At 43.5% G+C, this 20866-nt stretch overlaps 2 protein-coding genes across 5 annotated transcripts in view; one reads left to right on the forward strand and one right to left on the reverse strand.

Moving 5' to 3' along the window:
• LOC115175748 (collagen alpha-1(XXII) chain) overlaps positions 1–8081 on the forward strand; it is a 71011-nt gene extending 62930 nt beyond the window's left edge. For all 3 annotated transcript variants that reach the window (XM_029735218.1, XM_029735219.1, XM_029735220.1), the window contains 23 exons: positions 397–474; positions 606–641; positions 763–861; positions 1080–1115; positions 1222–1335; positions 1805–1858; positions 2031–2138; positions 2277–2330; positions 2536–2589; positions 2807–2860; positions 3040–3093; positions 3350–3394; positions 3943–3996; positions 4093–4146; positions 4352–4405; positions 4822–4893; positions 5647–5682; positions 5903–5947; positions 6039–6218; positions 6410–6476; positions 6602–6784; positions 7055–7132; positions 7354–8081. In XM_029735218.1, the coding sequence (XP_029591078.1) occupies positions 397–474; positions 606–641; positions 763–861; positions 1080–1115; positions 1222–1335; positions 1805–1858; positions 2031–2138; positions 2277–2330; positions 2536–2589; positions 2807–2860; positions 3040–3093; positions 3350–3394; positions 3943–3996; positions 4093–4146; positions 4352–4405; positions 4822–4893; positions 5647–5682; positions 5903–5947; positions 6039–6218; positions 6410–6476; positions 6602–6784; positions 7055–7132; positions 7354–7547 (1803 nt within the window). In that variant the 3' untranslated portion in view covers positions 7548–8081. The remainder of the gene's footprint in view (positions 1–396; positions 475–605; positions 642–762; positions 862–1079; positions 1116–1221; positions 1336–1804; positions 1859–2030; positions 2139–2276; positions 2331–2535; positions 2590–2806; positions 2861–3039; positions 3094–3349; positions 3395–3942; positions 3997–4092; positions 4147–4351; positions 4406–4821; positions 4894–5646; positions 5683–5902; positions 5948–6038; positions 6219–6409; positions 6477–6601; positions 6785–7054; positions 7133–7353) is intronic.
• Positions 8082–11501: 3420 nt separating this feature from the next.
• Positions 11502–20866, reverse strand: part of LOC115175749 (collagen alpha-3(IX) chain-like) — a 37450-nt gene continuing 28085 nt past the window's right edge. For both annotated transcript variants that reach the window (XM_029735222.1, XM_029735221.1), the window contains 21 exons: positions 20706–20762; positions 18764–18817; positions 18554–18607; positions 16710–16763; positions 16558–16611; positions 16338–16391; positions 16195–16248; positions 15925–15978; positions 15748–15801; positions 15301–15345; positions 15132–15185; positions 14958–15011; positions 14599–14724; positions 14466–14501; positions 14316–14360; positions 14182–14214; positions 13913–14059; positions 13717–13771; positions 13415–13609; positions 12764–12850; positions 11502–12545 (listed from right to left, as the gene is read on the reverse strand). In XM_029735222.1, the coding sequence (XP_029591082.1) occupies positions 12340–12545; positions 12764–12850; positions 13415–13609; positions 13717–13771; positions 13913–14059; positions 14182–14214; positions 14316–14360; positions 14466–14501; positions 14599–14724; positions 14958–15011; positions 15132–15185; positions 15301–15345; positions 15748–15801; positions 15925–15978; positions 16195–16248; positions 16338–16391; positions 16558–16611; positions 16710–16763; positions 18554–18607; positions 18764–18817; positions 20706–20762 (1572 nt within the window). In that variant the 3' untranslated portion in view covers positions 11502–12339. The remainder of the gene's footprint in view (positions 12546–12763; positions 12851–13414; positions 13610–13716; positions 13772–13912; positions 14060–14181; positions 14215–14315; positions 14361–14465; positions 14502–14598; positions 14725–14957; positions 15012–15131; positions 15186–15300; positions 15346–15747; positions 15802–15924; positions 15979–16194; positions 16249–16337; positions 16392–16557; positions 16612–16709; positions 16764–18553; positions 18608–18763; positions 18818–20705; positions 20763–20866) is intronic.

Below are 20866 nucleotides of genomic sequence, written 5' to 3' on the forward strand. Positions count from 1 at the left end.
AATGATTAATTTTGGTTGCTCTAAAGCAATTTTCTGTGACACAATGATTTAACGACAACTTTTTGAGGAGCAGGAGAGAGAATTCTGTTGTTGTTAAACCATCCTCCCTGGTCACCTTTACGATTGACACACTGAATACTGAAACTTCAGATTGGATTCTCTGTTAGAAATAAACACACGTGATGTATCTTGCCTGAGCAGCGAAGACCTGCAGAGATCAACAACCACTCGGCTCAGCACAGCAGAACTCTCTGAGCCAAACGTTACGATATTACAGTAATGTCATTAGAAAGTATCGGCTATTGCATTAACAGGACACAGTGTACCCTAGATGGATGGTGAACAAGGTTCTGTTGGTGTCTTACTGGATGGTAACCAAGGTTCTGTCTGTTCCAGGGCCAAATCGGGTCCCAGGGACTTCAAGGGGTTCCAGGGGACAGGGGTCCTCCAGGAGAAGGCAAAGCCGGACCCCCGGTAGAGACACACACACACACACACACACACACACACACACACACACACACACACACACACACACACACACACACACACACACACAGGCACATTATTTTGAACATGTCTGAGAACATATGTATCTTTTACAGGGACCTTCAGGGCCCAATGGTGCAGTTGGATCACCGGTAAAAACATTTTTTACATTTTGTCATAATTATGCTCAGCCTTAGTGTGACAAAGTGAAAACGTAAACTGAGTAATGTTCAAATAAAAGTTAAATTGACTGCTGTTTGTTTCCTGGTTCAGGGCATGAGGGGTCTGCCAGGCGTCGCAGGTACACAGGGACCTGCAGGACACCATGGTTTACCAGGACGACCAGGAGAGAAGGGATCCCCAGGAGAGCCAGTAAGTTGACCAGTACAGTAAATGGGGTCGGAAACGTCCCAACAACACAGCAAACTGAGACCAAATATTGTACCTTCACTATTACCGTACCTTCTTTGTCACGGCACTGACGTGATGGTTCACCGATGGGGGTGTATTCAAACGCATGATGTGATTATCAGTGTAAAGTGTATCAGTCCAATCAACCTTTGCATAATAATGGACGCAATCTCTTTCAGGGAGCAGCAGCAGACTTGTCAGATTTGAATCTGAAGGTAAGGAGGAGAGCCCCACTACCTTAGTACTGTTGCCTCTATCTTGTTAAATCATCCTGACACGGACATATTCTTCCATCGCTAAGTGTTTCTCCTTGTCCTTCAGGACGTGTGTTCAGACTGCCCGGCCGGACCCCCGGGACAGCCTGGTCTCCCAGGGACACCAGGAGACAAGGGACCCGCTGGACCCCCAGGGAAGAACGGACAGGACGGGTACCAAGTAAGGACAAAGTCATAGTACCATGCTACTCCATCTGTTGTCTGATAAAGGTATTCCTTACAGGGAGACGCACATCCTGAATCATTATGATCCTTCCCATATCGCTTCTTCATGCTCGAAACACTGCAAAGGGGACTTTGTATAACTTCATAGAAGTAGTATGCCTCAGACAGCAGCCTAGGAGAAGAGTGAGGAGTCTCCTGTATCCATCACACTGTGTTTGACTGAAGTGGCGGGAAGCTAACAGCCTGGCTCTCAGCATCGTTAGGCTTCCTGTCCTCCGGGGGGGTGCAGTGAATGATCAGGACCTGGAGACAGTGCTGCAGATGGTCTTTTTAGAGAGCCAGAGATGGGGAGAGGGAGAGAGAGGGGAGGAGAGACGAAAGACAAACAGACCAGAAAGAGAGATGTAGGGAGAGAGTCTTTAGTTGCCCAGAGACTGATGGTGTCTCTGTCATTATCATTACAGGGCCAAGTAGGCCCGACCGGACCCACTGGACTCCCAGGAGCCAACGGAGAGAAGGCAAGTCCTCCTCAACCACACCCGTTTATCAACCACACACATTCATCTTCCATAGAATATGAATTATCGAGTTGAAGACCTGAAAACATCCTGTGGTTCGTGTGTGTTATGTCACCTGCCGTATAACACAGTGGCCAGAGGCGATATGTATTATTTGTTCTTCGTTCCACAGGGTGTGAAAGGTGATAGAGGACCCCAAGGAGGACCTGGAGACAAAGGTGAAAAGGGTCACACCGGACCCCCTGGCCACCCTGGTACTGCTGGCATCATGGGGAATCCTGTGAGTACCTGTACCTGCCTGGTGGTGCTAACAGAACCTACCATTATCCCATCATCTGTCAGCCTGCTCTTTTTGCTATTTAGTATTGCCAGTAGAATGAATGTTCTTTCTGACTCTTCCCTCTTTGTCTCTCTGTAGGGTAACGACGGTCAACCCGGCCCCATCGGTCCCCCAGGAGCCCCTGGAGAAAAAGTCAGGATGTTGTCAATGTGTTTTATTTCCAGACAGCTTATTACACTCCATGTCATCAGTTTCCTACTGGCCTCGTCCCACTGGCTGGTCATATAGGTCAACTGGGCTGAGCGTTGTGGCAGAGGACAGTAATCATCATAGTGCTGTTGTTGATTTATCATGGGTGAAACTGTGGAACTGTCTTGTGTTTGTTTTGTCTCTGCAGGGCAAGGAGGGGATGAAGGGAATCCAGGGGCCACCAGGTCTCCCAGGCTTAATGGTGAGAAACAATGTTGATCAAGTTTTGTGAAGGACTCGAAATGACCTGCTAAAGACTTGAAATAGTATTGGTGTGATAGTAACAATACCACTATAATCTCGCTTTCAATCTGTCCATGAAAACACACGTGTCATTTATGGAGTGGAATGTGAATAAACAGTTTGAAACCCAAGGCTAACAATAAAAAGGCTAAATGCTGAATAACCTTGTTCCACAGGGTCAAATGGGTAAAATTGGCAAAGATGGCCGACCAGGAGAACAAGGAGAACCTGTGAGTACATATGATATGGCCTGACTATATTCCCAGGATATTCTGTATGTTCTGTATATCCTGTTGGGGCTTGATCAGCCATAATGGTCCCTTTTTATACATGGCACAATATGTGTCCCCTTCATATTTACCTGCACATCATTCCCTTGGTGTGTAATCTAACTCCGTTGTAATTTCAGGGTAAACAAGGAGAGACAGGACCACCAGGACCACCAGGTCTCAGGGGAATGCCTGTAAGTAACTAGGTCCCGTGTGGCTCAGTTGGTCGAGCATGGCACATGCAATGCCAAGGTTGTGGGTTTGATTCCCATGGGGGACCAGTACAAACAAAATCACTCTGAATTAGAGTGTCTGCTAAAATGTAAAAAAAAATGTGAATGTAACCAAATCTGTGGGAAGGATTATTTAAGACTGTGGCTAATGGAGATATCATTTCACTAGTAAGAAAACATTGGTGGTGTATTCATGTTGGTCATTCCTTCCACACAGGGCTTCAAGGGTCACAGAGGAGAGCCTGGACAACCAGGTTCAAAGGTCAGCCCATTGACTCCCATGTCACAATTCTCAACACATTAGATGACTAGGAGGCTGTAATGTGGTGAATATGAACGTTAGGCATATGTCTTCCCTGGTCTGTCAAGATCAAATCATCTCACTCTCAAAATTGTGACACATGCCTACTCTCATTAAATCTCACTCAGCTCTAGGATACAATATCCGCCACAGCAGTGTGGTCAATAGCGTGTCTCAATATAGTGTGACCTATTATTGCGTGACCAATAGCATCCCTCATTACTGAGACAGTGCCAGGCTCACATCCCCTCTAGCCTGTTCTCTGACAGAGATGGAACACTCATGATTGCAACTTCCTTATGCCATCGCTGCCCTAGTTCATCACCAATAGGACGTCTCTTAAGGCTTTTGTTGCATAGACTGCTGTCTACCTCCACATTAACCTATGGATTTTATAGACCACATTGGATGTATAAAAGTGTCTCGCCTTGACCCCAGACTCGAAAGAGAGGCCAACTGTGAATGGATTGGTTGCGTTGATTAATATGTTTCTGTCTTCGACCAATCAGGGTGAAGATGGAAAGGAAGGACGTAACGGACCGGAGGGTAAACCTGGCCAAGACGTGAGTGAGAACACTAATATAACAAATCACAACTCTGCAATTATCAACATACAGGGAATGTCTTAATAATATATGCGTTGTGTTTGTTTGTTGAAGGGTAATACTGGACCACCTGGACCAGAAGGCCTGGCTGGCCGGAGAGGGGAGAATGTAAGTCACCTTTATCTGCTGACACCAGGTTCATCCTAGCTAATAGAAAGTGACACTAATGTCTCTCTCTCTCTCTCTCTCCCTCCCACTTTTTTCTCTCTCTCTCTCTCTCTCTTCCACTTTCTCTCTCTCTCTCCCACTTTCTCTCTCTCTATTTTCCTCTCTCTCTCTCTCCCACCCTCCCTCCTTCTGTCTCTCTCTCAAGGGTAAACCTGGTGAACCAGGACCTTCAGGAAAGCCAGGAGCCCCTGGTACTCCAGTGAGTGATAATTTATTTATATACAGCAGTAAATGCTCTTAACATTGCAGACATCGTAGTCGTTGCTTCTGTGAAAACAGAAACATGCACATGCAGTGAAATGCTGTTTGTATTTAGCGAAGACAGCATCTTCCTCTACCCTGTATCTGGTACTCTACAGCCAGCCCCACCAAGCCCTTGTAAATATCAATATTAATCGCTTGCAGCTGTTTCATCTCCCACCGCAAGATCTTTTATGAGATTTACCTCCAAGCGTGGCAACGTTCACAAGAACTTCAGATAGCTAAACATTATGTTAATCTCACCAAATCCCTTATAACGCGTGGGACTGCATCTGTGTTCCAACTACAGTATGACTACAGTATGACTACGCCATGTGAAAGACACAAGTCCCCATGTTTCTGTGTGTATTACAGGGTCAGGCTGGAGCCAAGGGAGACCCTGGGAACCCAGGATTACCAGGCTTTAGTGGTCCCAAGGGACCGTCGGTAAGTAGGGATACCTGCTCCTTTTTTATGTAAACATTATCACTAGGGTTCTAAGCTACTGTTGTCAGTGGTGTAAAGTAACTAAGTAAAAATACTTTAAAGTACTACTTAAGTATTGTTACTTTACTTTTTATATTTTTGACAACTTTTACTTATACTCCACTACATTCTTAAATAAAATATGTACTTTTTACATTTTCCCTGACACCCAAAAGTTGTCATTACATTTCAAATGCTCAGGCAGGACAGCAATATGGTTAAATTCATGCATCTATCAATATAACGCATTGTCATCCCTACTGCCTCTGATCTTGCGGACTCACGAAACACAAACAGTAAGTTTGTAAATGATGTCTGAGTGTTGGAGTGTGCTCCTGGCTATCCATACATTCATTAAAAACAAAACAAATTGTTCCATCTGGTTTCCATATTATAAGGAATTTGATGTATAGCATTTACTTTTACTCAAATATGAAATGTGAGTACTTTTCCCACCACTACTTAAGTACATTTAAAACCAGATACTTTACTCAAGTAGTATTTTACTGGGTGACTTTCACTTTTACTTGAGTCATTTTCTATTAACGTATCTTTACTTTGACTTTTTACCTCCTAGTCCTACCACTCATGTTGGAACAGTCTGAGTTGATGTTCTGCCATAAGAAGATTGGAAGTTGTGATGCAAGCGTTTCTGATTTGATCAAACGTATTTCTATATAAATGTCTCAGCCTTCGATCTGTCTGTTTATCTAGGGTCCTGCTGGTCCGGTCGGCCCAGAGGGGAAACAGGTAAGAACCATTGGTTAAGGGCTTGTAAATAAGCATTTCACAGCGCATGCGACAAATACAATTTGATTTGATTGATTGGTTTGTTGATCGATTTTGTTTTAGACATACTTCAATTTTCATCAGCTACTTTTAGCGTCTTTACAATGGATATAATGTGGGACGTGGATTGGGCGAAGTCTCGCTCACAACACATTAAATCAACTCTTTATCTGTTTCACAGGGTATGTCTGGCAGAGCAGGAGAACGTGGAGTCAAAGGAGAGAGGGTGAGTTCATACAGGACACCTGCCCAAACAATGACCTTAAACAACATTGTTGATATTGTCTCTGAGTGTGTTTTGTTGGATGACTTTGTAGGGCGACTCAGGTGGGAAGGGAGATAAGGGACCTGTTGGAGATCCAGGTATGCCTGGTAACCAGGGGCTCCCAGGTCGTAAGGGCCACACAGGGATGATGGGTATGTCCGGGCCCCCAGGAGAGGTGGGTCTTACCGGCCCTCAGGGAACACCTGGAAACCCCGGACAACCAGGACCACGGGTGAGTAGTGATTTGAATACTTGCAGTATCCCCCCAGAGTTAACCGGCAGGTTTTAGCTCAGCAGGCAAACACAGTCTTGTGGTATACAGAATACTCTGGTTCAATCTCAGTCGCAGTCAAAGTGCTATAGAAAATAGTACAGACATCTACAACTCGATGACGTAAACATGGTAATTTCTCGTTTCCACAGGGAGAGTCACCATCACTGGAAACAATGAGAAGGCTGATCCAGGAGGAACTAGCTAAAGCGTTAGATGGTGAGACTGGAGTATTGTTAGGAACAGTAGGACATTAGTGCAGTCTGCAATGTATGCATAGTTCGTTTCACCTCAAATGAGCTGTGCAAGTCATAATCGTGTGTGTCCGTGTGTTCCCCCTCCAGCCAAAATGGCGTACCTGATGGCCCAGCTCCAGCCGGCCCATGTGAAGAGCACGGCAGGTCGGCCAGGACCTCCAGGCCCCTCGGGGAAAGAAGGGAGCAACGGTCGCCCCGGACCACCAGGGGAGCCTGGCATGCCTGGGCAGAACGGAGGAGACGGCATGAGGGGACCCATGGGTCCTAAAGGTAACTGATCCAAAGTGACGTCCCATTGTTTTTGGTCACGCTTCCTGTATTTATTGGTTCAGATAAACACACTGTGAGAGCATAATATTAGAGTGTAATATCGTCAAAACACTACATGAGAGGTTTCAGGTTTCCACCATACCCAGAAAACACGTTTACCACCCATTGATATTAGTCGCCTTTGGTGGTCTTGATTGAGGTTTTCTTGATTCAGACACTGTCTAAGAACATCATTGTGAGTGGTGTGTCTGTCATCTCTGTGACATCCAGGTGAGAGAGGATCCAGAGGAGACAAGGGAGAAAACGGAGTTGGACAGAGAGGAGAGACTGGACCATCAGGTCCTATAGGTACAGTTAATTTATTACAGCAATATATCAATAGAATGTCTCTATTACTACAATATCATTCTAAATGGATGATTGTTTGTATCCATCTTGAGATCCTTTGTTGCTAAACTATGAGCTATCCAGCAGGAGTGGGGTGAGTGACTGACATTTGAACTTCCTAAGAAAGCAGCAGTTGCTTCATTGTGACTCTTTGCCATTCACTTTGCTATTCCACCCCCCAGGACCAGCAGGTATGCCAGGCTATGGTAAGGACGGGCAGCCCGGGGCGGCTGGAGCTCAGGGAGAACCAGGGAATCCTGGTCCCCATGGCCAGGCAGGCCCCAGTGGACCCCCAGGGCAGTGTGACCCCTCCCAGTGTGCTTACTATGCCAGCCTGGGAGCACGACCCCACACCAAGAACGTCAAGGGGAATTAAAGAGACAGAGACACACAGAAGTTGCGTCCGATATGGCAACATCTAAAGGGAATAGGATGCCATTTCGGACGCAGCCAGAGAGCTACAGGACCCTACCCAAGTCCAGATATTTGTGAACTGGGATGTGTCAGGATGAACCAAGAACTTTTCTTTCTATTACGATGTATCTTCTCAGTGTGGAGGGAGCTCGAGAGAAGTTTGCTGCCTTTGTTTTTTTTTGGGGGGGGGGGGGGGGTGTCTAATATTTGGTAATGTTATCATCAAGAATTACACAACTTGTTCAATTTAGACGGACTGCCATTGTTCTTATCCGGCTTGAAGGACCATGTAAAAGACCACCGACTACAGTCATGCTTACTGGGCTATAATGTGGCAGCACGGAACCAGGCCTGGGTTCAAATAGTATTTGTTTTCGCTTGATTGAGCTTGCCTCACACAATGGAACCTATATGGAATAGTCCCCAAAAGTGCAAACCCTGCCTATCAGCACTTTAGGCAGGCTCAATGAAACGCTCACAACTATTTCAAAGAAAAGGAAAACTATCGGTACCCAGGTCTGGTAAAAGATGGAGCCACAGTTACAGAACGGCCGTTTAACTGACTCCAAATGATGCCATAATAGTGTTGTCAGTCTCCCAGCGTACACAGTCATCAACCTGGGATGGGTTTAGCATTAGATTTAACGTCAGCCCATTTGTCAGTGTCCACATCATTGATCCAGAGGTAGGCATCTCCTCTGGAGTCAGCTGGTAATTATCCAGTCAACGGTTTTATCTACTTTATTTTTATTGATGGGAAGGAAGATTCGCCTTGGGGGGGGGGGGGGGGGGGGTGACTAAGGCACAATCTAAAATAACAATACTGAGTTTCATGGAAGGATCTTTAATGAGCATGTGGATGGTGGTGAACAACTTCATGCTTTGTTTTGTTTTGCCTGTACGCTTATGATAGTGCAATTGTCTTGAATAATGATAGCCAGGCCACCAGTACTGGTCAGGGTGAATACTGAGCTCATAGATTATCTGGGTATCTGTAGAGCTCTTACTAGAATGTCCACCTTATTACAAACTAAGATACTGTGTCAATAACAAAACCATTTGTGACAGCTTTAATTGCCTATTTGTACGATGTTCCTTGTTCCTCCAAAGGGAACCAAACTTCATGAATGCGTGTAAGGCTGTCAAGTAGACAAAACCCATTTCTTTCAAAATGAAATGGAAAACTTTAAAAGGAAAACTACATTTCCCCTTTCGTTTGTACCCAAGTGTCTCTGGTGATTCCACAGAGGCTGGCTGTAAACAGTCTGGAGAGAGAAGGTACTAAAACCACAGCCTTTGTTCCAGTCGTTCATCAAAAGTGACTTGTTTCCTGGTTTCAAGCCACGTTCTCTCCCTCCTGCTTATTAGTCTGTCGCTGACACAGTGACTCAAATAAAGACATCGTTTTAATGAAATGGTTATGTGCTTTACAAAATGAGTTCCTTCTTCCCTGTGTTGTATATTCTGATTGGTGAGGGCAGTGAGTATTCTGTCTGAAGGATGTGTTCCTCACTCAAGCCACGCCCCCGGCGGACCAATTATACCTTCTCTAAAACTCACAAGACTGATCGAGCGAGAGAGAGTCAGTAAAAAAATACAATAGATAGCCCACTGCTCACTCTAGGGGAATTATTTTGGCTTGAAAAAGGCGAAGAAATGTAACGCATCAACGTTAAGGTTACAGAATGTTAATCGGGTTACCAATAAAGTCAAATAGATATTTTGTCTTTTAGACTTCCCTTATATGAATGTGAGCCTGGATCCAGCATTTATTTCTAGAACACAGTAAGAACACCCACAGTGTTCCAGACCACAAGCCCACACCCACAGTGTTCCAGAACGCAGGACAACACCCACAGTGTTCCAGAACCCAGGCCAACACCCACAGTGTTCCAGAACGCAGGCCAACACCCACAGTGTTCCAGAACGCAGGCCAACACCCACAGTGTTCCAGAACTCAGGCCAACACCCACAGTGTTCCAGAACGCAGGCCAACACCCACAGTGAAAGCACTGCTTGGCCAACTGCACCTCAGGTCATTTCATTGAAGGACATCCAAAGAGCTCTCCAGAATATTTATAGCTAAACATATGTTGCGTTTTGTACTGCAGCCTATCAAACCATGCCTCATGATCCATAGCAGTCAAAGAGACAGATGCACTCTTCAATGACTTGCATACACTTTACCACCACATCACAGTGGAGATGTGTGGACTTGGTTTTGAATTAGGTTTCAGAATGACAAACAGGAGCTATACTACAGTAACATAATGGTTTTGAATTAGGTTTCAGATTGACAAACAGGAGCTATACTACAGTAACATAATGGTTTTGAATTAGGTTTCAGATTGACAAACAGGAGCTATACTACAGTAACATAATGGTTTTGAATTAGGTTTCAGATTGACAAACAGGAGCTATACTACAGTAACATAATGGTTTTGAATTAGGTTTCAGAATGACAAACAGGAGCTATACTACAGTAACATAATGGTTTTGAATTAGGTTTCAGAATGACAAACAGGAGCTATACTACAGTAACATAATGGTTTTGAATTAGGTTTCAGAATGACAAACAGGAGCTATACTACAGTAACATGGTTTTGTAAATGGATAATGTTTTTTAGCCCATTGATATGAACCTCAGAATGTCGGCTGTTTGATTCCAGTGCTCCCCATGGCAAATATTGCAGAAGGTTCTAGTTTTATAATTATTTGCTTGGCTTGTTTCTTAATTTCCTATACATTTGTGATTATTCAAAACAACCAACTGTATGCAATTGATTTAGGTTTTTTGTTCATTATACTGTTAAATTATTTACAGTTTGAAGTACCTGTAGCCTACCATATGTGGAATGTTAAAAATGGTTTTACAGTGGTAAACCTTACCTGTTTATCCTAAAAGACTGGTGCTAAAATATCCTTAATTACTGGCTGGTATATTTGTAAGTATTGGAAAGGTATATTATGTACTGTATCATGTTGTAATAAATACCGGAACAGATCCCTTTTTATAGAAAAGGCATTTCCTTTCCTTTGTGAGTACTGTCATCTTCCTGTGTGCAGGTATCAAATATTAGGTTTCCTACTTACCAGTAAGCCCTGCAGGCCTTTGACAAGGCCCTGCCTTCTATTGAATGTCAATAGCAACTTCTGCAGATCCATTAAAATGAACAGAAATTGCTCAGTTTTACATTTTCTCCCGGTATCATTTGTATAGCAAGCATGATTGGCACTTCTGTAAAATATCTAACCAGTTTATATTGCTTATTAGAATTTCAATTTTGCTGAAATGATCCATTGTGGAACTTTTGCATGTTAGTATTTTATGGACAATCTATTATTCTATGGGATGCCTGTAGATCCATGATTAGACCTATGAAGACAAATAGATGCTGTTGAGGAGGAGGAGGAAGGGAGAAGGGGGGGTAAAGAGGAGGGGGAGGAGGAGGGGGAGGCTAGTTCCAGCCTGCAGCAGCCCAATCTCCTGGTTACAGCCAACAGCTAGCAGCCTTATAAAGGTTATATTGACTCAATAAATGAATCTCTGACTCAGAGAATGGGATGTTGACTCTCCTCTCTCAGTAACTAGGCAACGGTGGACCAGACGACCCTGCAGACGTCTGTAACAAAGACTGACCAAACTGGTCTCTTGGTGGTCTTGGTCTGTCCCCTGGCTGCAACAGCTTCAACAGACAGAACTCTATGGTAATCGTGATGCCACAAAACAGCTCTCAAATGCTAAAGTCACAAAGCTGTCTATATATAGCATTTTGGTATTCTGTGAATGGCTGTTATATCCAGCTCGAAGGACCAACATAAAACATGGACTAATGGTTTGTTCTAAAATGCTTCACTAAAGGTAAAGCTAGTTGTTTTTACATTCATAAAAACAACTCACCGGTCTAACATGAAATATTTCCCAGACAAATCAGTTTATTACATTGTTAGAAAACAAAAACAGGGTAAAACGTGTACTGTATAACATAGATTGTCCTATGATCAAGTGACTGAATGAAAACATGAACTACCAATATCGGTTTATGGCTTGTGATGGTAGTAAACTTTTTCTGTCATTGTTTATTGATCAACATTGAAAATGAATGATTCCAAAGCAAAGTTTGCAGTTTTGTTATTTGTGAAAGGCTCAGCTTCGTACTGTACATTGTGCTGGAGAGGACGTTTTTGATTACTTTATTTAAACAAGGAATTAAACAGTACATGCATAGAAGAAAAAGGCACAGTATTTACCTTTGTATTACTTGAAAACCGACATAGTGCCCTGTTTGTCTGCCCAACATACAGTATGTCTGTTGAGTGAGAGAGTAAGCTTGAAGCTGTGGATATAAATTGAACAGCATGAATTGAACAATATGGTCATTTTAGAAGTTTGTCTAGTTTGTATTGGTCTTTGGGGCAGCTCTTGGGCCATGACGGGCCAGTCGCCAGCAGAAAGGCTAGCTTAAAATCAATAGCAGCTGTCTTAGAAAGCACATCAGATAAGCTCTTTCTACAAAAAAACGATGCATCAGTCAAAAAGATGAAAAGTTAGAAAAATATCTATACAGTATACTAAATGACATTTGCCTTGTCTCTGTTTCGTGTTGTGTTTTTCTCTGGTTCTGTGGTGCAATGATGGAGACGTAAACACTCCCATGTATTACCCCTCCTGAACTGGGTACCTCATGTCTCTCATGCTGCTGCTAGAGATGGAATGTGTTCCGGAATGTGTTCTGAGCTCCTGTTTGTGTTCCTCACGGCCCCTTGCTGTAGCTGGATTTCTTCCCCCCATTCATCATGTAGAGAGGTGGGGGCCTGCCTATACAGTTTGAGGGGTCACAATAGCCTGGGGATCCTGTAGCTCCCCTGGGACCAGAGGCACCTGGCCTACCATTAACACCGTCTTTACCGGGAGCTCCATCTTTACCATCCATCCCGATGCCAGGGCTGCCAGCCACACCTGAGAGAGAGAGAGAGACAAAGGATTAGGGAGTTGACGGAAACAGGTACTGAACAACATCCCCTCATATCAATGTGTGACCGACTGGGTTCGCATCCAGGTCTCTTGAGCGACACCAGACTGTGTTAGCCTGCTGAGATAAGGCCTTCGCATAAACTTGAGGAGCTAAAGTCTTCAGGTCATAGGCAAGAAAAGAATGGAGTGAGGGGTGGTGTTACCTTGTGGGCCTGGTTTGCCTGGACTTCCTGGGATTCCAACTCCATTTTCTCCCTTCTGTCCTTTATCCCCCTTTACACCAGCGTCACCTTCAGATTAGAGGAACACATTTCCTGTCACATGTTTTACATTGACTGTTTGAAATGGGCTATTATCCCCACAGGAGGTGTCTGTATGCCCGTGCCTGCGTGTGTGTGTGTGCGGGTTCGTGCGTGTATGTGAACAACAGGGATGCAAATAAAAGGATTTAGCAAAGAGGGCTTTAAGTGCTGTGTTGTCTGATTCAGTCCTGGATGTGCAAGCTCTTTCAGAGCACTAAGCTACAGTACTGTGGACACAACGGACCTGGTCGGCCAGACAATGCTGTACTTCTCTAAAAGGTTTAATTAAGGAATACATTGCATCCGTTAGTACGGCTGTGGACCCTCTACAGAAATACACTATAATGGACAAATAGAAGGCCATTACACCAGCGTGCTGAGCACTGAGTGCTGTCTGAGTCTATACTTTTCTAGTTGTAGTTTCTATGTTCTCCACTGTACACAATGAAATGGGCATTTGCAAGATGGTCCAAGTATTCCATTGGAATGATCAGTTCTTTATACATTTCACCTTTTATCTAGTAAGTTATTGATGCATGGATTCCCCATTACCTTGTTTTCCAGGTGTACCTGGCATCCCAAAGTATCCATGTGGTCCCTTCATTCCCATCAGTCCTCTGGGGCCGGCCTCTCCTGCAGTCCCTGCTGGGCCCGGGGGACCTGGAGGGCCCGGCAGTCCTGCCAATCCAGGGGCCCCGATCGCTGCGGGTTTCTTCAGGACCTCCTTCTTAAACTCTGCCAAGTGTTCTAGATGGAGAGAATGATTCAAATGTCCATTTGACAAAGCACCCTACTGTACATGGCAGACTGCCTTAAGCTACAAATGTTACAGTGTGTACACAATATTCACGTACCTTCAACAATTGCTGAGCATAGTTCGCGAAGTTTGATATCATTCACTTTAGGACCCTATTGGATTTGAAAGTGGAAAGAGTATATTCATTATTACTAGAACATTTATATGTCACTCCATTCCAAAAAGTATTCTAGAGGATTATTTAGTACTTGTGTTTTACAGTCTTCGTTCACCTCATGGAAGAAGGTACTTACAGGTAGGCCCCTAGGCCCAGGTGATCCAGTTAACCCTCTCTCTCCCTCTAGTCCATTAGCTCCCTGGGGACCGGTCAAACCTTCATGACCTGGCTGCCCTGGTCTACCATCTTCCCCGGTATATCCCTTCATGCCCTTCTCTCCAACCTAGAGGCGAGTGGACAATGCAACATGACTTCAATGTTAACTCTATACCATAACGCATTCAATTATTCCACCCATCAATCAATCAACCAGTCAATCAATTGATTTGTAACATTGTTCTGTACCTCTCCTTTGATTCCAGGAACACCAGAAGGACCCTATAGAAACAACAATGGATTGAATTAGGACCATTGTAGTCACTATAAATACTGGGGAATACTAAAGCTAGATCAAATGTATCTCTCAGTAGAACATATACCTGGTCTCCCTTGACTCCAGCATCTCCTGTAAGACCTGGATCACCCTGTGGACAGCAGTAAGATAGTCAATACAGATACTGTATCTTACAAAAGCATACTGCATCATCATTGACATGATATATGGTATTGGCGTGAATCCATAGACTTACTTGACTTCCCTTTGGGCCAACGGGACCAATAGGACCCTAGGAACAAGGCACAGGAAATTAGAAGTCATTCAAACCCCTTCATTTACAAACGGACAACTATTACCAAAACAGTAAGCTACACATCAGAACTTACCTGGTCTCCGTTATATCCAGTGTGACCTTTCAGTCCTTTTTCACCAGTGTCACCTTTGTCCCCTTTGTCACCCTGGATGCCTGTATCACCTGTGACCCCCACTGGTCCCTGCTTTCCTGTCTCACCCTGAGGAGAGCGATGCAGGATAAATGAAATGTAACTAACTATGTCTGGTGGGTTTATGTGAGGTTAGCTATCAGCTCATTGTTACCGTCAGATAGGGGTTGTTATTGAAGAGCAGTATGCATGACAATCCTAGTTGAATATATGAATAAGAAATGACTACTGGCATGTATATTTAATAACCAATTATTATAAGCAGTAGAACTAGAATCAAATGTTACATATGGTCAACTTACAGAAGCTCCCTTGTCTCCTGGTTGTCCATCTTCTCCTGCTGGTCCAGTTGCCCCCTTAACAACCACGACAGTCTTATTAAGCCTCTTCAGCACCATCAGTAGAATATGGATCCACAGTCATGGCTAGCAGTGTTGAGTGATAGTAAACCCCGAAGTGTGAAATTTGATACTCACTGTCTTCCCAGGAACTCCGATTGGTCCTACTGGTCCGTCATCTCCTGTATCACCCTGTACATAAAAAAAACATACTATTTTACAATAGAGAAACACAAGGAATGAAACTGTACCCAAGACAGGCATGCACCCACACAGTCACAGGCAGACACACAGTCACACACTTCACCTTGGCACCTCCAGCTCCAACTAGCCCCTGCTTTCCTGGTAACCCCTAGAGAAATAACACAGGATATCCTCAGAATTCCATACAGTATATTGGTATTTTTGAAAGAACTACGACATTAGGGATAGACTACTTCCTTGTTGTGTTGTTTCTGTTGATTCTGTTTTCCCTGCCATGTCCTCTGACCTGTATAACCTTGCAGCCAGACAGGCTATGATGGGAAGGTTGTGGTTTTATTGGATTTTCCTTCCGCTTGGCTGTTTGCTTCTAAATGATTTATTCATCTGGCCTGCAGTATGGTTTGACTGGGAGATAACCGCTCTATTGATTTTCACAGCTTTTGCTTTCTTATAAATACCAGCAAAATCTTGTAAGGTCATCTAATCTACAACGACGTTTGTAAATGAATAATATTTAAAGACAAATGTCCCAGATTAATATTACACTCACTGGAATTCCGACCATACCCCTGATTCCCACAGTCCCGGGAATGCCAGCCTCCCCCTGTTAGAAAGATGACAGGGATGTTTATAGTATAAACTACTGATTTCTTGACAGATCTTGTAAGACTGGATACATGCTCTTTATTTAAACTATATATGTATAGTAGTCAAAGAGTAGACTAACTTTAGCTCCATCCACTCCAGGGAGTCCATCCATGCCATCTTTCCCAGGAGTACCCTGTAACCACAGTTCATCAATGATCACAACAACAACAACAATAACAACAACACCACCACTCCGCATCATAATCACACTCATAAGAGATAAGATGTTGCAAAATGTTAATTATTCATGGAAATCTAACTATACAACTAACAATACAAAAGGATCTCACATGCATGTGATAACTTATTGGTAAGGACATTGTTTATGTTGTATTGTTTGTTTACTCACAGTGTCTCCCTTTGCACCGACAAGACCCTGATCTCCTTGAGGACCGATCGCTCCCTAAGAAAACACACATGCAATGAACCATGAAACAATTTAAGGCAAACAAAAAGAAAAACCTCTAGAGGTAGAAGAGAGGAGATACTCACATCATCACCTTTTTCTCCCTCCAGACCCTGACGTCCACGACTGCCCTCCACACCCTAAAAGAAGACAAGTGGTCAGTCACTACAGTACATAACGGCAGACATTTTGGAAAACACTCTTCAGCCCTAGGTGATGTCAACCACAGTCTGTCCTCCAGTCCGCCTATGGACATTGAAAATGGCAGGTATAATTGATTGAGTTAATTAAATGAGTAGTGCTTACAGGAGATCCCGGTGGTCCAGTGGGTCCTGGGATGCCGTTGAAACCAGGGGGACCCTGAGTGGAGCAGAGAACACAGATGGTGAGTTTAAGACTTTAAACACTAGAGTAAAACGTCAATAAGACTTGCAGTAAATATTGTTTTAAACCCTTACCCTGTCTCCTTTCTCTCCAAGAGTACCAGGAAAACCAATAGGACCTCTTTGTCCCTGGAATGTATTACAGACGTTAAAATGAATTATATTTCATATGATTCACAGTGATGCGCAGCAAACACATTAATCAGTTAGAAATGGCTGGTTGTATGAGCAATTTCCACTTGAAGCAGAAATCCTATGTACCATCTTTGAATGCGCAAGATACAAATGTTGCGCTTAAGGCAGAAATCCTATGTAACATGTCGATATTCTCATTACCTATGTTCAGCTTGGAACAGAAAAACAGAAGTAGATACTTTGGGATTTTCATTATCAGACAGTGAGGTAGAATAGATCAGCCTATATGTGTTGGTACAGTTGAAGTCGGAAGTTCACATACACCTTAGCCAAATACATATAAACTCTGTTTTTCACAATTCCTGACATTAAATCCTAGTAAAAAAAATCCCTGTCTTAGGTCAGTTAGGATCACCACTTTATTTTAAGAATGTGAAATGTCAGAATAATAGTAGAGAGAAGGTAGCCTTACACAAGCTTCCCACAATAAGTTGGGTGAATTTTGGCCCATTCCTCCTGACAGAGCTGGTGTAACTGAATCAGGTTTGTCGGCCTCCTTGCCCAGACAGGCTTTTTCAGTTCTGCCCACAAATGTTCTTTTGGATGAGGTCAGGGCTTTGTGATGGCCACTCCAATACCTTGATTTTGTTGTCCTTAAGCCATTTTGCCACAACTTTGGAAGCATGCTTAGGGTCATTGTCTATTTAGAAGACCCATTTGCGACCAAGCTTTAACTTCCTGACTGATGTCTTGAGATGTTGCTTCAATATATCCACATAATTTTCCTCCCTCATGATGCCATCTATTTTGTGAAGTGCAGCAGTCCCTCCTGCAGCAAAGCACACCCACAACATGATGCTGCCACTCCCTGTGCTTCACGGTTGGGATGGTGTTCTTCGGCTTGCAAGCCTCCCCCTTCTTCCTCCAAACATAACAATGGTCATTATGGACAAACAGTTCTATTTTTGTTTCATCAGACCAGATGTGCAGTTGCAAGCCGTAGTCTGGCTTTTTTTATGGCGGTTTTGGGGGCAGTGGCTTCTTCCTTGCTGAGCTGCCTTTCAGGTTATGTCGACATAGGACCTGTTTTACTGTGGATATAGATACTTTTGTACCTGTTTCCTCCAGCATCTTCACAAGGTCTTTTGCGGTTGTTCTGGGATTGATTTGCTCTTTTCGCACCAAAGTACGTCAAATCTCTAGGAGACAGAACACGTCTCCTTACTGAGCGGTATGACGGCTGCATGGTCCCATGGTGTTTATACTTGCGTACTATTGTTTGTACAGATGAACGTGGTACCTTCAGGCATTTGGAAACTTGTGGAGGTGTGCAATTTTTTTAATGAGGTCTTCTTTTGATTTTCTCATGATGTCAAGCAAAGAGGCACTGAGTTTGAAGGTAGGCCTTGAAATACATCCACAAGTACACCTCCAATTGACTCAAATGATGTCAATTAGACTATCAGAAGCTTCTAAAGCCATGACACACTTTTCTGGAATTTTCGAAGCTGTTTAAAGTCACAGTCAACTTAGTTTATGTAAACTTCTGACCCACTGAAATTGTGATACAGTGAATTATAAGTAAATAATCTGTCTGTAAACAATTGTTCTGAATAATTACTTGTGTCATGCACAAAGTAGATGTCCTAACCGGCTGGCCAAAACTATAGTTTGTTGACAAGAAATGTGTGGAGTGGTTGAAAAACGAGTTTTAATGACCCCAACCTAAGTTTATGTAAACTTCTGACTTCAACTGTATTTTTCAGAGCAAGTACGGTTCTTACATCATCTCCCATCTTGCCTGGTAGGCCCTGCACCCCAGATGGTCCTGGCTCACCCTGTGGATTAGCAACATAGGAAAAGCACAAATACTCACATGTAGCGATTTGTATGCTTGCATAATCATCCTAACCACCCAATGTACTGTACTTAAGCACATTGTCAAACATCACACTTCTTCACTAAACATGAGAATTGAGAATTGCTTGTCATACCTTTTGTCCAGCTTCCCCTGCAGCTCCATCATTACCTGGTAATCCATTGTGCCCCTAGAGAAGACATAGCAATCCAGTTTAGACTGAATGTCATCAAACTACTATCAGACGCTCTACACATTGGTAGTTCACACGGTGAGTTTCCCCCTAAAATGTAAAGTGCTTTGAGCATCTGGAAAAGCCCTACAGTACATCAATCCATTCAATTATTAGATACTGGTATCTGAGAGAAAACCAGTGACCACAATGGTGTAAATGATGATAAGGGCTCTGTTGCTCAAAGCCAGGTACAGTGCCCTGCAAAAATATTAATCCCCCTTGGCATTTTTCCTATTTTGTTGTATCACAACCTGTAATTCAAACTGATTTTTATTTGGATTTCATGTAATGGACATGCACAAAATAGTCCAAATTGGTGAAGTGAAATTCAAAAAATAACTTATTTCAAAAACCCCCCCCAAAAAAAGAAAACTGAAAAGTGGTGCGTGCATATGTATGTGGTCCGTGCTATGAAGCCCCTAAATAAGATCTGGTGCAACCAATTACCTCCAGAAGTTACATAATTAGTTAAATAAAGTCCACCTGTGTGCAATCTAAGTGTCACATGATCTGTCACATTATCTCAGTATATATACACCTGTTCTGAAAGGCCCCAGAGTCTGCAACACCACTAAGCAAGGGGCACCACCAAGTAAATGGCACCATGAAGACCAAGGAGCGCTCCAAAATCGTCAGGGACAAAGTTGTGGAGAAGTACAGATCAGGGTTTGTTATAAAAAAATATCAGAAACATTGAACATCCCACGGAGCGTCATTCATTATAAAAAAAATTGAAAGAATATGGTACCACAACAAACCTCCCAAGAGAAGGCCACCAACACTCACAGACCAGGCAAGGAGGGAATTAATCAGAGGCAACAAAGAGACCAAAGATAACCCTGAAGGAGCTGCAAAGCTCCACAGCGGAGATTGGAGTATCTGTCCATAGGACCACTTTAAGTCGTACACTCCACAGATATGGGCTTTACGGAAGAGTGGCCAGAAAAAAGCCATTGCTTATAGAACAAAATAAGCAACCACGTTTGATGTTTGCCAAAAGGCATGTGGGAGACTCCCCAAACATATGGAAGAAGGTACTCTGGTCAGATGAGACTAAAATTTAGCTTTTTGGCCATCAAGGAAAACGCTATGTCTGGCGCAAACCCAACACCTCTCATCACCCCGAGAACCCCATCCCCACAGTGAAGCATGGTGGTGGCAGCATCATGGTGTGGGGATGTTTTCATCGGCAGGGACTGGGAAACTGGTCAGAATTGAAGGAATGATGCATGGTGCTAAATACAGGGACATTCTTGAGGGAAACCTGTTTCAGTCTTCCAGAGATTTGAGACTGGGATGGAGGTTCACCTTCCAGCAGGACAATGACCCTAAGCATACTGCTAAAGAAACACTTGAGTGGTTTAAGGGGAAATATTTAAATGTATTGAAATGTCCTAGTCAAAGCCCAGACCTCAATCCAATTGAGAATCTGTGGTATGACAAAGATTGCTGTACACCAGCGGAACCCATCCAACTTGAAAGAGCTGGAGCAGTTTTGCCTTGAAGAATAGGCAAAAATCCCAGTGGCTAGATGTGCCAAGCTTATGGACACATACCAAGAGACTTGCAGCTGTAATTGCTGCAAAAGGTGGCTCTACAAAGTATTGACTTTGGGGGGGTGAATAGCTATGTTTTCAGTTTTTTTGTTTGTTTCACAATTAAAAATATTTTATCATTTTTAAAGTGGTAGGCATGTTGTGTAAATCAAATGATACAACCCCCCCAAAAATCTATTTAAATTCCAGGTTGTAAGGCAACAAAATAGGAAAAATGTCAAGGGGGGTGAACACTTTCACAAGCCACTGTATGCACTCACTCAGTGTCTGTCATTAAGATTCCTCACCTTTATCCCTGGTAGCCCTGGGCTTCCCTGTGGTCCAGCTGGACAGGCAGCAGGGCACTGCAAAAAAAACAGACAGACACAGACATTACATTATCACTACACCTGCAAGGGGCTCACCTCCTATTCGATAGCTACTGACCGAAGAACACCTAAGCTACCAA

The sequence above is a fragment of the Salmo trutta genome, chromosome 36 (genome assembly GCF_901001165.1).
Source record: "Salmo trutta chromosome 36, fSalTru1.1, whole genome shotgun sequence".
Classification (NCBI taxonomy): Eukaryota; Metazoa; Chordata; class Actinopteri; order Salmoniformes; family Salmonidae; genus Salmo; species Salmo trutta.